At 34.5% G+C, this 20555-nt stretch overlaps 1 protein-coding gene across 8 annotated transcripts in view; it reads left to right on the top strand.

Moving 5' to 3' along the window:
• Positions 1 to 20555, top strand: part of LOC120303067 (sodium channel protein type 1 subunit alpha) — a 103843-nt gene that overhangs the window by 68691 nt on the left and 14597 nt on the right. For 7 of the 8 annotated variants that reach the window (XM_039332209.1, XM_039332206.1, XM_039332210.1 and 4 more), the window contains 9 exons: positions 315 to 447; positions 906 to 1144; positions 2402 to 2575; positions 3351 to 3707; positions 5170 to 5652; positions 8926 to 9046; positions 9445 to 9599; positions 10412 to 10585; positions 11907 to 12029. In XM_039332209.1, the coding sequence (XP_039188143.1) occupies positions 315 to 447; positions 906 to 1144; positions 2402 to 2575; positions 3351 to 3707; positions 5170 to 5652; positions 8926 to 9046; positions 9445 to 9599; positions 10412 to 10585; positions 11907 to 12029 (1959 nt within the window). The remainder of the gene's footprint in view (positions 1 to 314; positions 448 to 905; positions 1145 to 2401; positions 2576 to 3350; positions 3708 to 5169; positions 5653 to 8925; positions 9047 to 9444; positions 9600 to 10411; positions 10586 to 11906; positions 12030 to 20555) is intronic. The other variant, XM_039332213.1, reaches the window with a different exon arrangement.

The following is a 20555-nucleotide window of genomic DNA, read 5'->3' as shown; positions in this document are numbered from 1 at the left end:
GTGGGATTTTGCCAAACTAATAAGGATAAACAAGGCAGGTTGAGAAATAAATTTGAAACAATCATGGAAAGTTTCTTGAGGATTATATAACAATGAAGTTGCCAAAATGAGAACATGTTTCTTACAACTGTCTAAGAATATACTGAAATACCAGGTTAATAATTCAATAAGTAGCAAATGTTTGGCATGAGAAACTAAACATAATTCAAAAGCATGATGCATGCGTGTCTTCAAACTAAGAGTTTCTTCATATGACTTGCTATCTTGAACTGCCATTTTCAGGATAATCTTACATGATACCCTCTTTTTTTCAGGCCACAACAACAGAAACTGAAATGAAAAAAAGAAGATCAAGTTCTTTCCATATTTCTATGGACTTTTTGGAAGACCCCACAATAAGAGAAAGAGGCATGAGTGTAGCTAGTATAATCACAAACACCATGGAAGGTACAGACGTAGTGATGGCAAGGGATTCAGCTAGCAAGGGGTTTACTTTTTTTTAATCTAGGGTTGGGATGATCAAATAAAGACACAAAACTGAATATACAGGCTAAAGTCTTAATATTTACATAATTGTTTGATTTTTATTATCTGCTTTCTAATTTTAGAGTTCTCTTTAATTAGAGTACTCTAATTTTAGAGTATTCTTTTTTAAATACAGTGATCTGAATTGAAGACACGGCAGTGAGACTCTGGGCCTGCATCTTGAGAATTAACTTTATTTGGAGTAGACATAGAGTAGTAAAACTTTTTTTCTCACGTGTCCAAATGTTTCTTCCAATATCATATGTGACTGAATCTTCTTTTTTTCTTTATTTATACTTAAAAGTTGAAAAAACAAAACCAATAAAAGATAACTTTTCCTTTGTGTTAAAATGATAACCTTTCACTTTGTTTTTAAACAGAACTTGAAGAGTCACGGCAGAAGTGTCCACCTTGCTGGTACAAATTTGCTAACATTTTCTTAATCTGGGACTGCTGCCCGGGTTGGCTGAAAGTAAAGCATTTTGTTAACATCATAGTGATGGATCCATTTGTTGACCTCGCTATTACAATTTGCATTGTTTTAAATACATTGTTCATGGCAATGGAACATTACCCGATGACAGAAAGATTTTCGGAAGTCCTTAATGTTGGAAACTTGGTGAGCTTGAATATTGCACCTTTAATTAATGTTTCTTCCAGTGATGTTGTTAATAACAGCACTAAGCGAAGAGTTAAATTCTCTTTTAACAAAAGAAATGAGTGACCTTAAATACTGGATAGATATGGTTAGCAATATACACTGAGTACTATTTTAAAAAAAATATACAGTGATTTTGTGTCCATATATCTCAAAATACAGTAAGAAAATTCATTTTGTGGTTTGATTTCAGTGTGATAACGAAGGAAAACCATGTTTTTAAAGAATGTTTTAAAATATAAAATATTGTAATTATCAAAATATTAATGTTTTATTAATCAAAACATTTCATATGTTGTATATCACTTAAGGCACTTTTAGAATAAAGTAACTAAAAATACATTGATAATACAACAGTCACAGTGTAATGGTTTGAAACTTTTTGGACAAGTAATTTTCTGAATTTATACAGCCTTACTAAACTCAATCAAGACTACTTCTCACCTAATTTGTACTTCACAAATTATTTCTGATCCTCACTGCAACCTAAATTCAAGATACCACAACAAATTTCTCATGGTTCACAGAGTTAGCTGTCCATTATTACTGCAGTCTTGCACTAATTGCAAGCTAATTGTGGAGTTTTTCCTCCCAGGGTTTTACTGCTGATGATTTTAAATCACTTTTCTTTATTGCCTTTAAACTGAGACTATGCAGTCTAATTTGATTTTCCCAATTGGGATCAATGTAAATAAAAACTAAACTCACATTTGAAGGACAGAAAAAGGAACAGTTTAAAATCACCGGAATAAAAATCTTACAGCCAAGTATATGAGGGAAGAAGCCGAAAGGTGAAAAGAGTATTGATACTAATTGTTATTTCCATATTGTTACAAAATATAGAATTGTGTCTGCACACACATTTAGAGCTGATCTTTGATTGCTGCTCATTTTAAGTATTCAAATTACCTAACTGAGCGGTGTGTTGCTCTAAGGAAAATAAAAGACAGTCCAATTCTAACATTTGTAACTATCTTTATAGTTGCTTTGGATAGTGGGATAAATCATTGTTTTCCTGTTTAAAATCTCAACAAATTATTAGCAGAGAAAACTTCATGCAAGTTTCCAGTAACGTTCTTCCAGTTCCCGCATGCTTTTTAAAGTGATATTAAACAATATAACACATTTAAGACATAATGAATAAAAAAATCAGAATAAAATATATCAAATGCATTTTTAAGCTTTTGGAAATTGTTAAATCTGCCTGTCACATTTTAGGTTTTCACAGGAATCTTCACAGCAGAGATGTTTCTTAAACTAGTAGCCAAGGATCCATATTATTATTTCCAAGAAGGCTGGAATATTTTTGATGGTTTTATTGTCACCCTTAGTTTGGTTGAACTTGGCCTAGCAAATGTGGAAGGACTCTCAGTTCTCCGATCGTTCAGACTGGTAAATTGTTTAATTTAACAAATATAAGTACATGTACATCATCTTTACCCATTCAGGATGCTAAAATTAATTGATTTTGATGCTGAACTACATTTCGGAACTGAATACTCTTCTTTCTTAATGCTCAAAATTCTGAGGCTTGTATCTGATGGCAGTTATTTGTGGAGTCTTTTGTCTGAAAGATACAATAGCCACAGCAAATCCTTCAGATCTGTTCCAGAAGGATGGGGACAGTATGGCAGAAGGGGAAATGATACAAAAAAAATTCTGAAGAATGGGAAGGTAGCTTGAATTATGTCCAAACATATTTCATTAATGGAAATCTCTGCTAGAAAAATTATCATTTGGCAAAATCCTTGATTTTCATCTTCTGATTTTCTGTTGTTTCTCTCAGTGGTGGGACTCACTAGATACATATAAAACTAAGATTCTTAGGTTGTTTTTTTTATTGAAGTAGCTTGAATGGCATATATGAGCTATATGGTTCAATAAAAGTTGGTTGCACTTTGAAACTAATTATTTGACTGTATCAGTAAAACCAATTCATAAAGTTAGTCTTACATATAAATAAGATTTCAGTTTTAAACTGTAAATTACAATGGGGTCTCACTAGAAGAAAATGAATGAAATAATTTCATTTTTAAATAATGATGGTTGCATTTCAATGTTGTAATATATGAACACCAATTTATTTCAGTGTAATTTGGCTCCATCTGATTATTTTTAACTAACTTATCACTTACTAAACTTTTTTGGTCACTTCTTTGTTTTTCAGTTGCGAGTTTTCAAATTGGCTAAATCTTGGCCAACCCTAAATATGCTGATCAAAATTATTGGCAACTCTGTTGGTGCTTTGGGAAATCTGACTTTGGTCCTGGCCATCATTGTCTTCATTTTTGCTGTGGTTGGTATGCAGCTCTTTGGTAAAAGCTACAAGGAATGTGTGTGCAAGATTGCAAAAGATTGTGAACTCCCTCGTTGGCACATGAATGACTTTTTCCACTCTTTCTTGATCGTATTCCGAGTTCTTTGTGGAGAATGGATAGAAACCATGTGGGACTGTATGGAGGTTGCAGGTCAAGCCATGTGCCTTACAGTCTTCATGATGGTTATGGTGATTGGAAATTTAGTGGTAGGTAATTTTTAAAAAACAAATATTTATTCTAGACCATATTAAGAAGTATTGTCTCTTTAAATCTCTTAAGACACCCTCTTTTCAAATAAAACAACTTTTCATGCAATTGTCAAACATTCATCGAACCATTAGTGTCATGGTTCCGATAGATGAAACCTTTCAAAAGAACTTTGAGGCATTGTTTACCTTAAAGAATCTTTTTATTTGGGAAACAAAGTATCGGCACTACATAGTTGAACCCAAAAACTAAATTCCCTTCCCCTGATACAAAGTAACAAAGTGCAATTCCCACCCCCAATAAACTGTCATAAATCACATTCCCCAATTAGCTTAAAGCGCAGGCTTTCCCCTTAGCTCCACAGCCCATCAAAATGTTATCAGTTTGTCCTTGGGTTCCCACCACAGTGTTATGTTATGGCTAGCTGAGCTTACATTCTGATCCCCCCCTCTCTCTGCTGCACCTAATTTCTAAAGTAAGAAAAAAACATGTTAAAGGAATAGAGAAAATGGCTGCATTTTCATCAGTTGTCAAAGCGGGAACATCCAATGTTAGCAGCGTTGACAATTAGAAGTGTTTGGTAAACAAAAATATATTTGCCAACCTATAAAAATACAGTGATGTTTAAAAGCTTGTGAATCTTTTTTGATTTTCAAAATTTTCCTTAATAAATAAAAGACGTAGTACAATTATTTTGACTCATTTGTTTAATTGAGTTCTCTTTCAGGTTTAGGAGTTTATAAGTTTTTACAAGTTTTACGATTTGTATGGAGAATAGATCACATTTTAGGTTATGTCTGTGCATAAATGTTGAATATTCAGAATGTTTACAAACTTTTAAGCACCACTGTAGTTCCCATCTGTATACAATTTGACTGTTGTATCTACCACTCCTTCAAACTAGGTATTTATTCTGATTAAGATAAATAGGCTGTCAATTACTACTATCAAGTTTCAAAGCTGAACATAATAGGAACACAAGCACACAGGCATAGACAATTTTTGTTCATTAAGTCAATCTTTCCTTCAAGTTTCATAAATTAGGAGGAAACGTTCAGCGAATGCAATGGGACTCTATAAGCACTCATCTTCCAAGGCAGTGTTACAAAACTTCCATTGTCTCAAAGGCAGCTCTGAGTTTTCTGTGACTTAGTCAAAACCAGGTGCCATTTTGGGAGGGCGGGGAGTTCATAAGAGAAAAAGATTCCATAAACATCTGTACCCATTCTACCCTAAGTAATGCTTTGATGTGTGAACCCAGATTGCATGGATGTGTGTGTGCATGTGTCCTATTAGTCTTTATCTTGGTTAGCACAGCCTAAAACCTATACATTCCTTCCGTTTTTATAATGCATGTTTCATGAACTAGGTTGTAAGTCTTTAATATATTTCAAATAATTTATTTCAGTGTAAAGCATTTGCTGATCAAAACCAAGGATGAATTTTCCTGCTTTTCTTTAGGTGCTGAATCTCTTTTTGGCCTTGCTCTTGAGCTCATTTAGTGCAGATAACCTTGCTGCTACAGATGATGATAATGAAATGAACAATCTCCAGATTGCAATGGCGAGGATTGATAAAGGAGTAGATTTTATGAAAAGAAAAACCCACGAATTCATCCAGAAATCCTTTGTTAAAAAGCAAAAAGCTCTAGATGAAATCAAACCTCTTGAGGAGCTCCACAATAAAAACAGCTGCGTCTCTAACCACACAGTGGCAATTGGCAAAGGTCTTGATTATTTTAGAGATATAAATGGAACCACCACCAGTGGCATAGGCACCGGCAGCAGTGTGGAAAGATATGTGGTAGATGAAAGTGATTACATGTCGTTCATTAACAATCCAAGTCTGACTGTGACTGTACCCATTGCTGTTGGAGAATCTGATTTTGAAAATTTAAATACCGAGGAATTCAGCAGTGAGTCTGATTTGGAAGAAAGCAAAGAAGTAAGATTTTAAATGCTACTAATGTACATGATTTAGGGGATAAGAAATACTTCTGAGAAGGGAGAGTATATTTCAAAGATTTCAGTATGAAATATTTTCATGCAAGTGGATTAGAATGTGAAATACAGTATGAAATATTTTCATGCAAGTGGAATTAGAATATAAAAACTGCCTTCAATGAATCCTTGGAGGATATTACCCATTTAACAGCTACCTCGTTTTAAACCAGTGGTTCTCAACCTGTGGGTCGGGACCCCATTTGGGGTCGAATGACCATTTCCCGGGGTCACCAAACCACGCTGTCTGCCATTTTTTTCCCTTTTCCCTAGCTGTCCTACTCCCTCTTATTGGTGGCCACATCCACTTGGGGGTCACCACAACATGGGGAACTATATTATGGGGTCACGGCATTAGAAAGGTTGAGAACCACTGTTTTAAACAATATGAAATATTTTCATGCAAGTGGATTAGAAATATGAAATATTTTCATGCAAGTGGATTAGAATATAAAAACTGCCTCCAATGAATCCTTGGAGGATATACCCATTTAACAGCTACCTCGTTTTAAACAATTGTTGCCAAAGACTTTTTTTTATAAATCATTTTCTGATTAATGCATGCATCTCTCTCTCTCTCTCTCTCTCTCTCATTTAGCAACCATTTCACTTCCAATTTAAGGGACAGATTGTGGTTGCTAAGCAAGAAAAAGGACATATAGTAGTATAAATGTATAGTAAGTAAATAAAAGAGACACCTAAAAGGGAATCTACCATCGATTTCACTAGCATTACTTCTATAAATCCAACCCTGTCACATTTCTTATATCATAATCCAAATTAGTAGGAAAATGAAATCTTCGAAATGATAGCATAAAGATTTGAGTGTTCCATGTGGCTTCGGCCTATAGTCATGCCAGCCACATGACCATGGAAATGTCTTTGGACAACGCTGGCTCTTTGGCTGGGAATCAGAGATGAGCCTGCCCCCTAGAGTCAGACATGACTGGCAGGGTAAAGCTTTACCTTTTTTTATGGGATTCAGAAAAGAGTACCACAATATTTTGATAAGACCCAAGTTAATTCCAGTATCTTAATTAGTTACAATCAAGTGACAAAGGCTCTGTTGAAAACGATAGTTGCTTGAAATGAATCTGGTATTCCAGGGAACACGGTCAACCCACTATCAGTTAAATCCAGCTTACCAGTAGGAAAGCGCACATACAAAAAAAATCATCATTTCCGTATCCTTGCTGCTGTTAGGCTATAGAAACAAAAATTCCCTCTTCCTCATGCTAAATCTTTAACCCCTCCACCTCATTCCTATGACAGGGAGCTATGTGAGGGATAGTAATTAGAAGAAAGAAATAAAAAGGAAGGAAGGAAGGAAGGAAGGAAGGAAGGAAGGAAGGAAGGAAGGAAGACGTCTAAGCTACCTTGTCATCATTACCACTTGCATATAATTACATTCCAATATATAATTGGAATTATTGTGGGAAACACATATAAATTTCTAATATGGTAATATTAGAAATTTATATGTGTTTCCCACAATATTTGTAACTATAGTGTACTATTATAGTGGCTAGAGTAGTAAATCTTCAGTGAATTCTCAGTGAAACAAATAAATTCCAGGAATCCTATTTTAAAATGCAGCCAGGGGTGACCTAAATCAGCAGCCCCCAACCTTTTGGCCACTAGGGACTGGTTCCTTCACTTGTTTGCCCAGCCCAGTTTCTGGCATGCCGCAGACTGGTGCTGGTTCAGGGACCAGGGGTTGGGGACACGTGATCTAGATAGTTTAAATTGTTTTCAGATTCTTGTCATTCTTTCCAGCTTAGCTCAGTCAAAGCAAGGGCTGTTGGGGGAGGGGAAATTAAAATTGATCAATGAGTCTAGAAATGTACAAAATATCAGATATATCTATAGCTATCTATCTATCTATCTATCTATCTATCTATCTATCTATCTATCTATCTATCTATCTAAAGCAACCATCTTGAATCAGAATAGCTTGTTTAAGTCCAGAAGCTTGGAAGTAAGAACTGATACAGGTTTCCACCAAAGGGAGAACCGACAGTCCACAAAGTCCCATATGACAAATTTGCTAGGCTCCCATTTCAGGCAGACCAAAAATGCCGTCTCCACTCTTGAAATCATCTGCTTTGACCAACCCTAGAGCCAATTTCGTACTGGCACCATGTTGTGTTGGTGATCCCCTGGTTTCTATAGTGCAAACTATTAAAATCTGTGGCAAAGTATTCCATGACCTATAATGATGATAGAAATCCACAATAACATGACTACTACTTTAAAAAAAACTACTGCAATGTGAGAGTTCAGAGTATTATTTTTTAAAAGTATGCCATACTTCCCAGTAAAAACCGAAAACCAATATCTTGTACCACTTATAGGGCTTTATAAAACACAGCATGCTTAGATATTGATTATTTTAAAAATCTGATTGCAGCTGTATTTTCCATCTTCTCCTTCCTGTTTAATTGGATTCTTCTTTTGTATTTGATTCCTCATCTTTATAAGAAAGCAAAAGAGAAAAAGAGAAACTTTGGATGATTGAACAGAGATAGAAAATAGTTATCTAAGCAGCTATTCTTTCTTTTCATTTTCTCTTCCCCTTCACAGGCTTTTATCTTTTTTATTCTGGGCTTATCATGAAAATTTTCACCAGTAACCTTCCTCTCTGCTTTTATTTGAACTCCTACATCCTTGTTTCCTTCTCATATTCTGGTTTTCACTTCTTTAGTTCTTAGTTATTTCAATGGAATTAATGCAGCAACCATTAATGCAGTCTATGAGATTTCCAGTTTGAAATTCCAAATGTTCCATGTGATATTCAGTCATCGTTAATTTCAGAACGCAATTAGCCACATTGTTCTCTGGATATTACTTTTTTACCAGTTATTGTGTAAAACGCTGTTGTTTTCCTCAAGATACAATGCTATCGTTATGTAATCATACCTTAGCATTAGGCTTTAATTAACTTTGCCTGAGAAATGGGACTGACAGATACCATTACAAAATCACTAAACATTCACAGACTTGTTTACTGAGTGCAGACCTACATTATAAGGAGCAGTAAATCCTTCTTTGTCCATACGCTAAATTTGCAATAGATAGCTCAGAATAATGTTCCTATTTCTGATTAACGTTTATCATTTTTCCAAAGAGACCATATAACATTTTAAAAGGATGGCTGGGCTTTTTTTAATCGGTTATTTTAGACTGTGTTAACTACAATTTTTTTCTCCTTTAACAGAAACTAAATTCTTTTAGCTCATCATCAGAAGGAAGCACAGTTGATATTGGGCAACCTGGTGAAGAACAAGCAGTGGTAGAACCTGAGGAGGCTCTTGAACCTGAAGCTTGTTTTACAGAAGGTCAGGGAAGATTAAGTATCCAACATTTTGTTAGTTTATTCCTAGAAGACATACATTTAAAAGGAATGCAAAGCATGTTTTGAGTGTATACAGTTTGGTGGTTACAGATGTTGGATTAGGAGCTGGGACGCTAGGTTCTCCTCTACCTTGCTACAGATGCCTACTAGATACTCTAAGCTTTCTCTGTCCAGCCTATTTCATGGATGTATAATAAATTAAAGTTGGAGAACAAAGTGGTACATAGTCCTCCTTATTGAAGGATAAGATATAGGTCTACTTAATAAAATAGAAAAATAATCATGAAAAGGGCTATAGTTCATTGTCAGACAGTCTTAGATCAAGAAATATAAAACTCTTTTTGTTTCTTTTTCACCTTTTTAACGTTTAATACATTTTAGGTTGTGTACAAAGGTTCAAGTGTTGTCAAGTTAGTGTAGAAGATGGAAGAGGAAAGCAATGGTGGAGTCTCAGAAAAACCTGTTTCCGAATAGTTGAACACAACTGGTTTGAAACCTTCATTGTTTTTATGATTCTCCTTAGCAGTGGTGCTTTGGTAAGTAAAAATAATGAATTTTTTTTTAAAAAAATGAAGGCAGGGGGTTACATTATAATTATAAAACTATTTGCGATGTCTGAAACAAAATCAAATGAAATAATTTTTTGGAACTGGAGAAACCTTTGAATAGATTACAGTACATCCTTTATACCTGGAGGAGGGGAAGGTAAAATTTTGTGGGTAGATCTAAATCAGTGGTTCTCAATCTTTTTAATGCCGCGACCCCCAACCGGTCATAAGTCAAGGACTACTCAACCAGTTGTAAGTCAAGGACTACTCAACTGGTGCAGCACCGTTTGCAGAATGGGACTTTTGGCGGGCTCAGCAGGGCAGAGACAGCCTGGACAATTCCTATTGGCTTTTGAAAGCCAATAGAATTAGACTCTATTCAAGAGAGTCTATTCTATTGGCTTTCAAAAGCCAATAGAATAAAAGGGAGTAGCACAGCTAAGGAAAAGGGGGAAAAAATGGCGGACTGCGTTGTTTGGCGACCCCCGTGAAATGGTCGTTCGACCCCAAATGGGGTCCCGACCCACAGGTTGAGAACCACTGATCTAAATAAATATTTTTGCCATTGAGAACCACATGAATGGGTAGAGCCATCGAGGGGCATTTCAGCATTTTTAATACTACTTTATTATATTTCAGCCATTGCATGAGAGTATCCATTTCCATTTGAAATCAGTTATTATTTGACAATTTCCCACCAAATTCAATCATAGAAAATGTAATCTGGGAGTGTTTTGAGGGCCACAAAAGAGATTGTTCCATTATAATATAGATTAAATGTTGTGGGTTACCATTTACAGGCCTTTGAAGACATATACATAGAACAGAGGAAAACCATCAAGACCATACTGGAATATGCTGACAAAGTCTTCACTTACATCTTTATTCTTGAAATGCTTCTGAAATGGGTAGCATATGGATATCAAACATACTTTACTAATGCCTGGTGCTGGCTGGATTTCTTGATTGTTGATGTAGGTATCCCATATTATTTATGTCTGCAAGTAGAATCTGCACTAAAATTTTACAGTATAAAGCAGGCGGGTCCAATCCACAACCTGCAGGCTGCAGGAGACCCCAGATAGTAATACAGCCCCACAAGATCATAAACTTTTAATGTTATTATGTGACTGATATACCGTAAATGCCGGCATATAAGGCAACTTCCGCGAGCGCTGAAATCGGCGCCAAAGATGGGGGTCGTCTTATACGCCGCGTCATCTTATACGCCGGAAATACTGGTAGTTTCCGGCGTATAAGACGACGTTCTAGGAATGCGGCCCGGCTATAAAGACGGGGGTCGTCTTATACGCCGGGTCGCCTTGTACGCCGGCATTTACGGTACATTAACTATATAGTATATTTTATATGCAGCCCAAAACAATTCCTCTTCACTCAGTGCAGCTGTGACAAGCCCAAAAGTTGAATAATCATGGTATAAAGTAATCTTGTTTAGGATTCCAGTCAGCTAACCATGCTCTGTAGTCTGTTAAAGTTTTTCCATTTGGTTCACTTCCCCAGTTTTCTAATTTCTCTTTTTGACCTTCTCTTTGTATTATTTATGGTTTCCACCTAGTCCTGCTATTATTTGGGCTACATAATAATCCAATGTCAGAATAACTTTTCTTGCTATATAGGGTATTATATATTAAACTCTTTATAAAATTGCCACAACTTGTTCTCTTTTAACATTTTATGTTGTTATTCATTTCGATCAATATGCCATTGGAAAACTTGATTTCTATAAAATGTTTGGCACTTTCAGGAAACCGGAGTCTGTTATTTAAAAAATGGAAGTCAGTTCATAGACCTCTCTCCAAACAACTTAAAGAATAGTCTGAGTTTATGTAACATTTCCTTAAAGGCCACACTCAAATCCAAGAATCCAAGTCATGTAAAAAAAAAAAAAAAAAGCTAGAGTGATTTGGCTGACATTACCAGGACAAAAGCTTAACCAGATTTGTCCCATTAGAACCCCAGTGTATCCAATGCCAAAATTGGGATACTGAAAGGCTAAAATAATTGTATAAACCCAGTCATGGCTCATTTAATAAATCTTAATTTAAACAACATACAGTTTAGCAAATTGTGCTAGCAACCTATTCCTCACACCCCTACATACCCCTAGTTCAAACCTGATGTTGAAGGATTTCAGGTTCATGGAAGGACCTGCTTATCTTTGGGAGGTCTCTTGTACTATAGTTCCTTCAGACTGTGCGTTGCTAAAAATGCCATAGCTTTAAACACAAAAATATGCAAAGGATAATTTTATTTATCATTTTTTTCACCCCACAGGTATCCTTGGTTAGTTTAACAGCAAATGCGCTGGGTTATTCAGAACTTGGTGCCATTAAATCCCTTAGGACACTGAGAGCATTGAGACCTTTAAGAGCCTTATCAAGATTTGAAGGGATGAGGGTAAGAAAAAAAATGCGAAGAAGCTTGATGATAAATAAATGCATGCCTAAATTTAAGGAATGTTCCATGCATGTCTTGTGGAGAATGATCAATCCATGCAAAAATGCTGCCCTTTAATACAATTGCATATTTATCAGTAGCAGATAAGCAAAATATTTCATTAGCTAAATATAAGCCTTTTTTAATGCTACATATTAGCTGGGTGATTATATTACTTTACTTTCTAGCCAATTTGAGGAGTTTGTTCTTAAATAAAGCACATTTGCTAATAGGAATTTCAAAAGTTAGTCATTTTGGTTTGATTTCTTCTGCATATTTTTATTTCATGAACAAAGTTTTATGTTGTGCACCTGTTTAAAACAGCATTCTGTGCTCAGTAAATCTGACCTAAGTATTGAAATTAATAGGAAAATAACAGCTCTCATCAAAATGAATGGAATACACACAGGCTACATTTAGACTTTCATTCAGCTGGTCACATTTGACTAGCTTCATTTTTCAAATAAGATCAGTTCTCAGTCATTTTATAGTGAACCATTTAAATATTAGTAGCATTCAAAGGTAATTATTAATTGATCTATACAGAGATATTTTTATAATCTTTAAATGTAATACAATCTCCTTAATTGGACTAAACCTGTTAATGGCTAATTAACCAAACAATTCAATTGATTCTTTTTTTCCCCACACTAGCTAATAATTCTCAATAGAGTTAAAAATAATTCCAGCATTATCTACACAAATCATGCATTATTATTCGGTTGCTTTCTGGGTAAGTCAGGATCCTGTCTTAATTCCTATCTCAGAAAAGATTCTTATGTCTTCTCCCTGTTTTCTTGTCTTTCTTAAAGCTAGTAGTTGAATTTATGACTGTCCTGAAATCAGTAGTGAAATTCAAAATATTTCTGTTGAAAATATGAATTTACTCTCTGCATACAATCTAATTCAAACTGCATGTCGTTCAAATGTTATTTTTAGAGTATGTTTTTTGCCACTTCATGGAAACATAAGAGGAAACAGCTTTTGCATAATGATAAAAGAACCTATCTAGTGAGATGAACAGCTAACAATACGCTGTTTATATAGTATTTAGATTAAAAAACAAATACAAAAAAATCACCAATACATGAAATGAGATTCAGATTGGAGCTCATTTCCTCAAATTGTATCCATCAGGTTGCATATCTTTTCTTCAAAATTTCTAAAAAAAGAAATATTGTAAATTGAAACTGACTCGATACATGAATTTCAGGTGCATCTAACCACCCTTTAATTTCAACAAATTCCTTTAAACAAGAAATTCATGAATTGAGAAGTCAGCAGTGGAATAGGGTAAGAGCTGGTCAATTCCTGTAGTGTTCACGAACATTCATTCAGTTTTCAACTGACTGTTTGGTTTATCCATGTTCATACTTCTTTTTCTTTACTATTCATGAACATTCTTGCAAATATGTTTTTGTTGACACAATTGTTTGGGAAACTGTTGTGCTTTGTAGTCCTTTCTAATTAATCTTCAGAAATGGCAATAATGCTTAATGTTCATGTAATATGTGCACAAGAATATGGCAATATGAAAAATTACTTTAATACATATCTGGTTCATAAGACAGGACATAAGAATGCATTTGGTTTCATTTTTATATTCAGAACAATTTTGCTAGTTAAAGCTTTCTAGATGGAAAGGAGTGTTATGTGTACACACTGGTATTAGTTATTCATCATTGTCTATGGGTCTTCCCCCTTTAAAAAGTCCCTCATTGAATCAAGGACCAAAGGAAATCGGATTTGATTCTAATAATAGAGTCATTGCAGCCAGAACTAAAGAGATATAATAATCAGGATAAAGTCTACAAAGAATTTACCAAGTCCATAGCACTTGGCCAAATGTTTTAAAAAATACGCATTCACAGAAATCAGTGTATCTGCTAATGAATGATTCGTGAACAGGAAAAGAATTCACATAAACTAACTGAAATACTTAACTGACCAGCTCTGTGGAGTCACTAACAGCTACCACACACCTTTCCCCAACAGTTTTATTCTGAAGGGAAGAATGGGCTGGTGGCGAAGAAGCATCTCCTGCAAACCATTAATATCTCTTTGCTCTCTTCAAGGGGAGCAGTGGTTCAATGATATACATCACAGAATTGGGGTTCGACTATTATCTGTGCGGCAACAGATTGTGGAATAAGAACATCTTTAGATATTAGGTACTAGCAGTTTTTTATTTGGGGGAAAACAAGGATTCACAAATTCTGATGATCTTTTGGGCCCTTTATTCCTATAATGCCTCAACATACAATATTTTTCTGCAATGCAGCATGCAGTCTGGTGCTGAGTATGGGCATTCAGAAGATGTCTCATTTGGAAGACAAAAGACAACATATAAAAATTGTTAAGAAACTAATGAAATTCTCAGTGAACCCTCATAGAAAAAGCTACAAGGAAAATGCTTGTACACAGATTTTTAGATGAGTGGCATTTAAATGAAAGTGAGATGTAGTATCAATATTATTCTATAAACTACATTCTTATAAGTATTTGGTTTCATTTAATTAATTGGCAAAATGGGTAATAAAGAACTTTAAATAGTTTTTCCATACAATTTAAAATTTTAGTTTGAGTTGTTCCCAAATATCAGGTACTAATTTTTACATATTTGCATACTTACATTTAAATGTGGGACTTTAAAATTAACATTATATGATTTTTCTATTCAAAAACTGGTAAAAACTATTTCTACGCAGAAGACTATCCCAAGGCCTAAGGACAATGTAAGTCTGTGACATATGACAAACTTTTTAATATTTATAAAATATCTGTTCATAAGCAAAAAATATATATAACAAAAATACAATATTTTTAAAAATCGTATCTTTTTTGTTATAGTTCTTCAAACATATTTAAAACTAAATTTAAATCACTTTAACTCCACATAGGTGCTGGAAGGCAAAGTAAATAACCTCTTTTTATATCTGCTATAGATTGAGAGTATTCTAATCTCAGTGCAAAATGAGATTTGAATATGCATATTGCTTTCTATTTATCATTCTTAATATTTACTGTAATATAAAGTTCTTGCTGTAGTTCAAGTATGCTATTGTTAACATAGAAAAATCAATATCAATATCCATTGCTTTGCTAAATTTAGAGATTGCTTTTTATAGCAATAAAGCATGTGTTTATGTGTAAACTCACTGGAAGAAAGCATGTTATGCCGTGCTTGGTACCTTTCTCTTAGATCAGTTAAGCAGAAAAAGTTTTTAAAAAATTAATCCACCTTGCAGTTTTAGTTTTGCATGTCTTACGCACATTTCTGGCTGATTGCTTTAAAGTTTATCATATTTCAAATTTCCAGTCCAGTTTTTGAGATAGTAATATTAAAAAGAAATTTTTATCCTGAATATCATCAATACAGTTTTATGTAATTCAGCAGATATATTAAAACACACTTTACATTGACAAAATAATGACAATTGGCAATTGACAGTATCACAACATTCAGTGTTTACAGACCCAATTATTAAGTATTTATTTTTTATGAATGAGGCATACTATTTTTCCGAACAGTTGTTTTTCCATCATTTGTTTCACAGTGTAAAGAAAAAAAAAGAGGAGAAACACAATTAGAATGTTAAAATCTATGAAAGCCTAAGGTACCTTTCCACATACAAAAGACATTGCTCTGGTAGGGTTGTTTCATACCTGGTATTAGAGTCTTGGTTAAGAAAAGCAAAAACACACCTGGTTCACATATTAGATTGAATTGATTTGGTTTCAGCTTTATGTAATGTGAACTCAGTCACTGTGGCTTTAAAGTCATAACTAATGCTTTAGCATATTTGGTGAATCCAATTAGTTGTGGCTTATTCAGTAAAACATGATAGGTTATTTAGTATTATTCATTGAAATGTATTGGCTGCCCAACTTCAAGGAACTTGGGTAGCATACAAAACTAAAAAAAAATATTAAAAAAGCAAGAACTATTAAATCAACAGGCTATAGTTTTGCCTGATGTGTGGGCCTGTTTACCATGGTAACATATTAGTAGAGATGTACAAATATATACAGACATAAATCCTTCTGTATTTACTGGACATAGAAAATGTAGACATAATCACAACTCAGTCCACTGTACTATTTCCTTTGTGTAAAGCTTAATCCAAAAAGGATGGGAAATGCTGTGTATTCATTAAAAAAGGAGTAACAGGCTGTGACTGAAAAGAGCCTCTTTCAGTTTAGTAAATCTGATAATCAAATAAGGTGTTTAAAAAGTGAAAGGGGAAATACTGCATATTCTAGACTCACTTTTACATTAATCTAATTTAGTGGTAGAACAAAACACTTTTGCTCTATAGTCCTTCCATTTAAAGAGTATACACTGGAAAATCTTTATAACTTTTGTGTGTGTGTGTGTGTGTGTGTGTGTGTGTGTGTGTGTATATATGTATGTATGTATGTATGTATGTATATATATATATATATATATATATATATATATATATATATATATATATATATGATTTTCCAGAGACAATTCCCTTCAAACATTTCATATAAATAAAACATATTTTTAAATTAGGAATATCTTACATTGTAATTGTGAGCAAATTATAATTACAGTAATGTTATAAACAGTGGGATGTAAGTAATAATTCATAAGCCCCATTTTAAATAATGAGAAATTACAGGTAGTCCTCAACTGATCACATACAACAGAGCCCCCCCCCCCCAAAAAAAAGACATGAGGCAGTTCTAAAGTTCTGATAGCACTGCTCAATCATGGCAACTAGCCCACTTTTATGACTGTTTGTAGCATCTTGCAGTCACATGATCACAATTTACAATGTTTGTGCCAAAAACCAGTGCTTTCAGATTTTGGCAAAAACACCCCATAGTGAACAATGGATTTGCTTTACAACCACCACATTTGCTTAACAACTGCTGCATTCACTTAACAACCACCAAAAAATAGTCATAAAATTAGATTGGTAACATGATGATCTGCTTTCTGATTCTCATGACTTATGATTGTAATTAGCAGGCTCCATTATGGATGTAAGTCCAGGACTACCTGTAATATTAGTGGATCTTAAATCATTACTAAATCAAGTCCCATAAGTTCCAAGTCTAGGTGGAGATCCAAACATTGCACTTTTTCAGGTGATAAGGTTGCAGTCCTAAACACAACTTACTAGGAGAAAACTTTACTGAATTCAGCAATACTTATTTTTCAGTAACCATATTTAGAGTATACACTTTATTACATTCTATATGAATAGTGTATAATACAGTATAAAAATACATTAACAACTATTTTTTTCTCTTTTTTTAGTCATGTTTTGTTAATCACTTATGAAACTATGAGCATTTAAACTTATGTAAAGAAATGTCAGATGCAAAGTTTAAGATTTAACCAGTTCTATTACAATATCTCATTTTGAAAATATTGGCTCCTTGTGAGGAAAAGGTGCAGTCACAGGTTCTTAAAATTCTTGATTACCAAAACTATTTGTTAAAGTCATTCCCTTAATGTTTCAATGTAATTTACTCAAATCATTACAATGTTTCAATGTAATTTACTCAAATCATCTTTTTGCAGTGGTCCAACTGTCATGCCATCAACCTGCCCTATCAGATTTCTGCAACTGTGAAACCACCAATAATAGTGATTTGATCTTAGTTCTTCTTCAGTTAGTTTGCTTGCTTGATTAATAAACTTACCGTACATAGTTACATTTTAACAACTCCCAGCAGCTTACAGAGTGTACAATATAACAACTATTAAAATACCCACAGATACCCAGAAACAAATGATTACACAAGAATAGTTCCAATAAAAAAAGAAAATCAAGAGCAAAAGGGGACTCTAATAAGTTGGCACAATGATTAAGTTAAGAGGATGCCCTTCAGAATCATTCCGTTTTTGGTAGTTTCCTGAAAGCCAGCAGGCGAAAGTCTGTTCTCCACAGAGAGGTCATTCCAGAGCATTGTTGCCGATATAAAAAAGCAGCCTCGGCTCCCTCATTCCCCACTTCAAATATGGAACTGCAAAAAACTAACAAAATCCGCTACTGTCCTTAACAGATGGACCTTCCTTACACCCCTAGCCCTGATGATAAGGTTGCTGAAAGACCTTTCTCTGACAAGTCAACATTATACCCTTCACTAAGCCAGGTTTTGATAACATGTGTTGGGTCTGTAATTATTAACTGGGACTTGTGTAAGTTATAGATAATTGCTACTTCGTCTAAACCTGCTGTCCCTAACTTTTGGAATTGGTGGGCATGAAATGGGCGTTCTCCCACAATGGCAATCACAGTGGGCCTATTGCACCAGCTATTTCCATTTAACAGATGGCAATCTGGTGAGGTTGCTTTTCCCCATCTCTGCTACCTAAGGTGCTCTCTATCTATCACCTTAGCTCATCACAACTTGAGATGATGCCAGTGAGTATTATACACAAGAGCATCCTTATATTTCCATTATTTTCTGTTTGACAGTAATAACTTTTCCTCAGATGAAATTCTTCAGATGTGAGGATTGTCATAATGTAAATGTTAAAGTGTCAAAAAGGCATTTGCATTATAGAATGGCTTAAAAATTTTGTCAGTGTGTAAATTTCCAGCCAACTATGAAACCCACTGAGATGCCAGAGTTGAAAATTACCTGTTTAAAGGCTAAGTTTCATTACTGAGTTGAACACGAACCTTTCTTTTCCTCTCAAGGGAAACAGGGCTAGTCCTGAAGACTAAAAATAGAGCATCTTTCTGTATTTGTACTAGTTAACTAGTAGGATCGTGGTACCCTTATGTAATGCAGCCCAGACGGCAATCATTGCTGCTATCTTCACTATCTCTTAAGATCTGCAAATAGTATTCATAGAGAGAACATGCTGCCTTTTCTATTTTTCAAGACAGAAAAATAAGGATACAGGTTAGCTGAGAAGGGATTGGAGTAAGGAAGGTCTGTGTATATTTTGACTGTGTAGAGAAAAATTAGGAAATACTTCTACAGCTCTTCCACCATATGCTTAGGAATCTAATCTTTCACATTCACCATCTGTAATGATAAACTGTATGAGGTGGAGGAACTGCAGTTTCCAAACATGCTGCATCCCATATGAATGTGGTTAACTTTGAGTTGAACTTTGTTTCAACATTGGGAATAGAGAAGCATCTTTCACTGCAGCTGAAGGACATAGGGAAGCTTCAGCATTGCAAAGCAGGTCACTTGGCAAATATGGTTTTATCTATTCTTCACCCCTCAACATCTGCTGACTGAGATTGCCAGCAAATTAGTCCTCATAGAAGACTCCATTTTATTAAATCCAGTTCTTCCAAAATTTCTTGTATTATGAAATACTCTCTTATTATAATTTTTAACATGACTCTCCACAAATCATGAACCGAACCAATTCTAATGCTTAAAAATGTTGTGTATGAGTTTATTGCCTTTCAAAAACAGAATACGTCTGCAGTTTTACTGATGTTCCAGTTTGCTAATAAGTATAATTTTAAAAAACAGGTTAACTACTCTTTTAGGAGGGGTTTTAGTTATAATAATCTCTATTATGATCACCAACTAGAATTCCTCTAGTTAATAAAATAATTTACATAATTAAATAATTTTGATTTCAAATACAATTAAACATTACAAAATTATTGGTAGGTACTATAGCTGAGATGATCAGGACATGTCTAGTTTTATAGATGGTATAAATTCTTTTGCCATATTCAAAGAAATGAAAGCATATTAGTTTGATAAAAGTTACATACAGAACATACATACATACATACATACATACATCAAAATTGTCTAGTTATTTCACCAGTGGGATTATAAAGTGAGTCCTTATATCCATATAGAAGACCCAGTAAATAAAATATGAGGTTGGATTTAATGGAGTTTTCTGAACAAGGTCACAATCTTAGCTTGTAAAAAAAAAATTATATTTGCCCTTAAGAACTGCCCTTGAGAGGACATTGAAATGTGCTCTTCTGAGTTTAGGCATAGTTATTTGGTTTAGGCATAGTTATTTGGTTTAAGAAACTTGCCCAATCTTCCTTTAAACAGAGACTTACTATTTAGGAACCTATTCCTGCGTTGGGTAGACTGATCCATTTGAACCTTATACTGGTAGCATGTTATTTGGATTCAATAAGTGCTTGACTATAGCCACTCATCAGAATGGCTTCACTTGAGAATCCATAGTGTTGCAGTTTTTTCAGAGAAGGAATGATCTTTCCATGTTGTTTCATATTATTCACAGTGAGTAAAAATTGGTGCATGAAGTTGCATTATTGTCCACTGTTGGACAATAGTGCAACTTCATGCACCAATTTTTATTTTAGTGAGACCTATTTCCCCCTTGTTTCCACATTTGTGCTTCATTTTGCTTGTTTTCAGCATAGCCAAAAAGGTTGTGTAGGATAAGGTATGGCTTCCATTAGTTCAGAACGGTTTTGCCATTGCTGGCAATGGGGTGGGTGCGGCTTCCAGATGACGCGTCCTGCCCGCGGGCCA

This window comes from Crotalus tigris, unplaced genomic scaffold (assembly GCF_016545835.1).
Source record: "Crotalus tigris isolate CLP2741 ecotype Arizona unplaced genomic scaffold, ASM1654583v1 scf7180000024454.734221, whole genome shotgun sequence".
Lineage (NCBI taxonomy): Eukaryota > Metazoa > Chordata > Lepidosauria > Squamata > Viperidae > Crotalus > Crotalus tigris.
The sequence above is the reverse complement of the archived record's forward strand: the minus strand, read 5'-3'. Positions and strand labels throughout refer to the sequence as shown.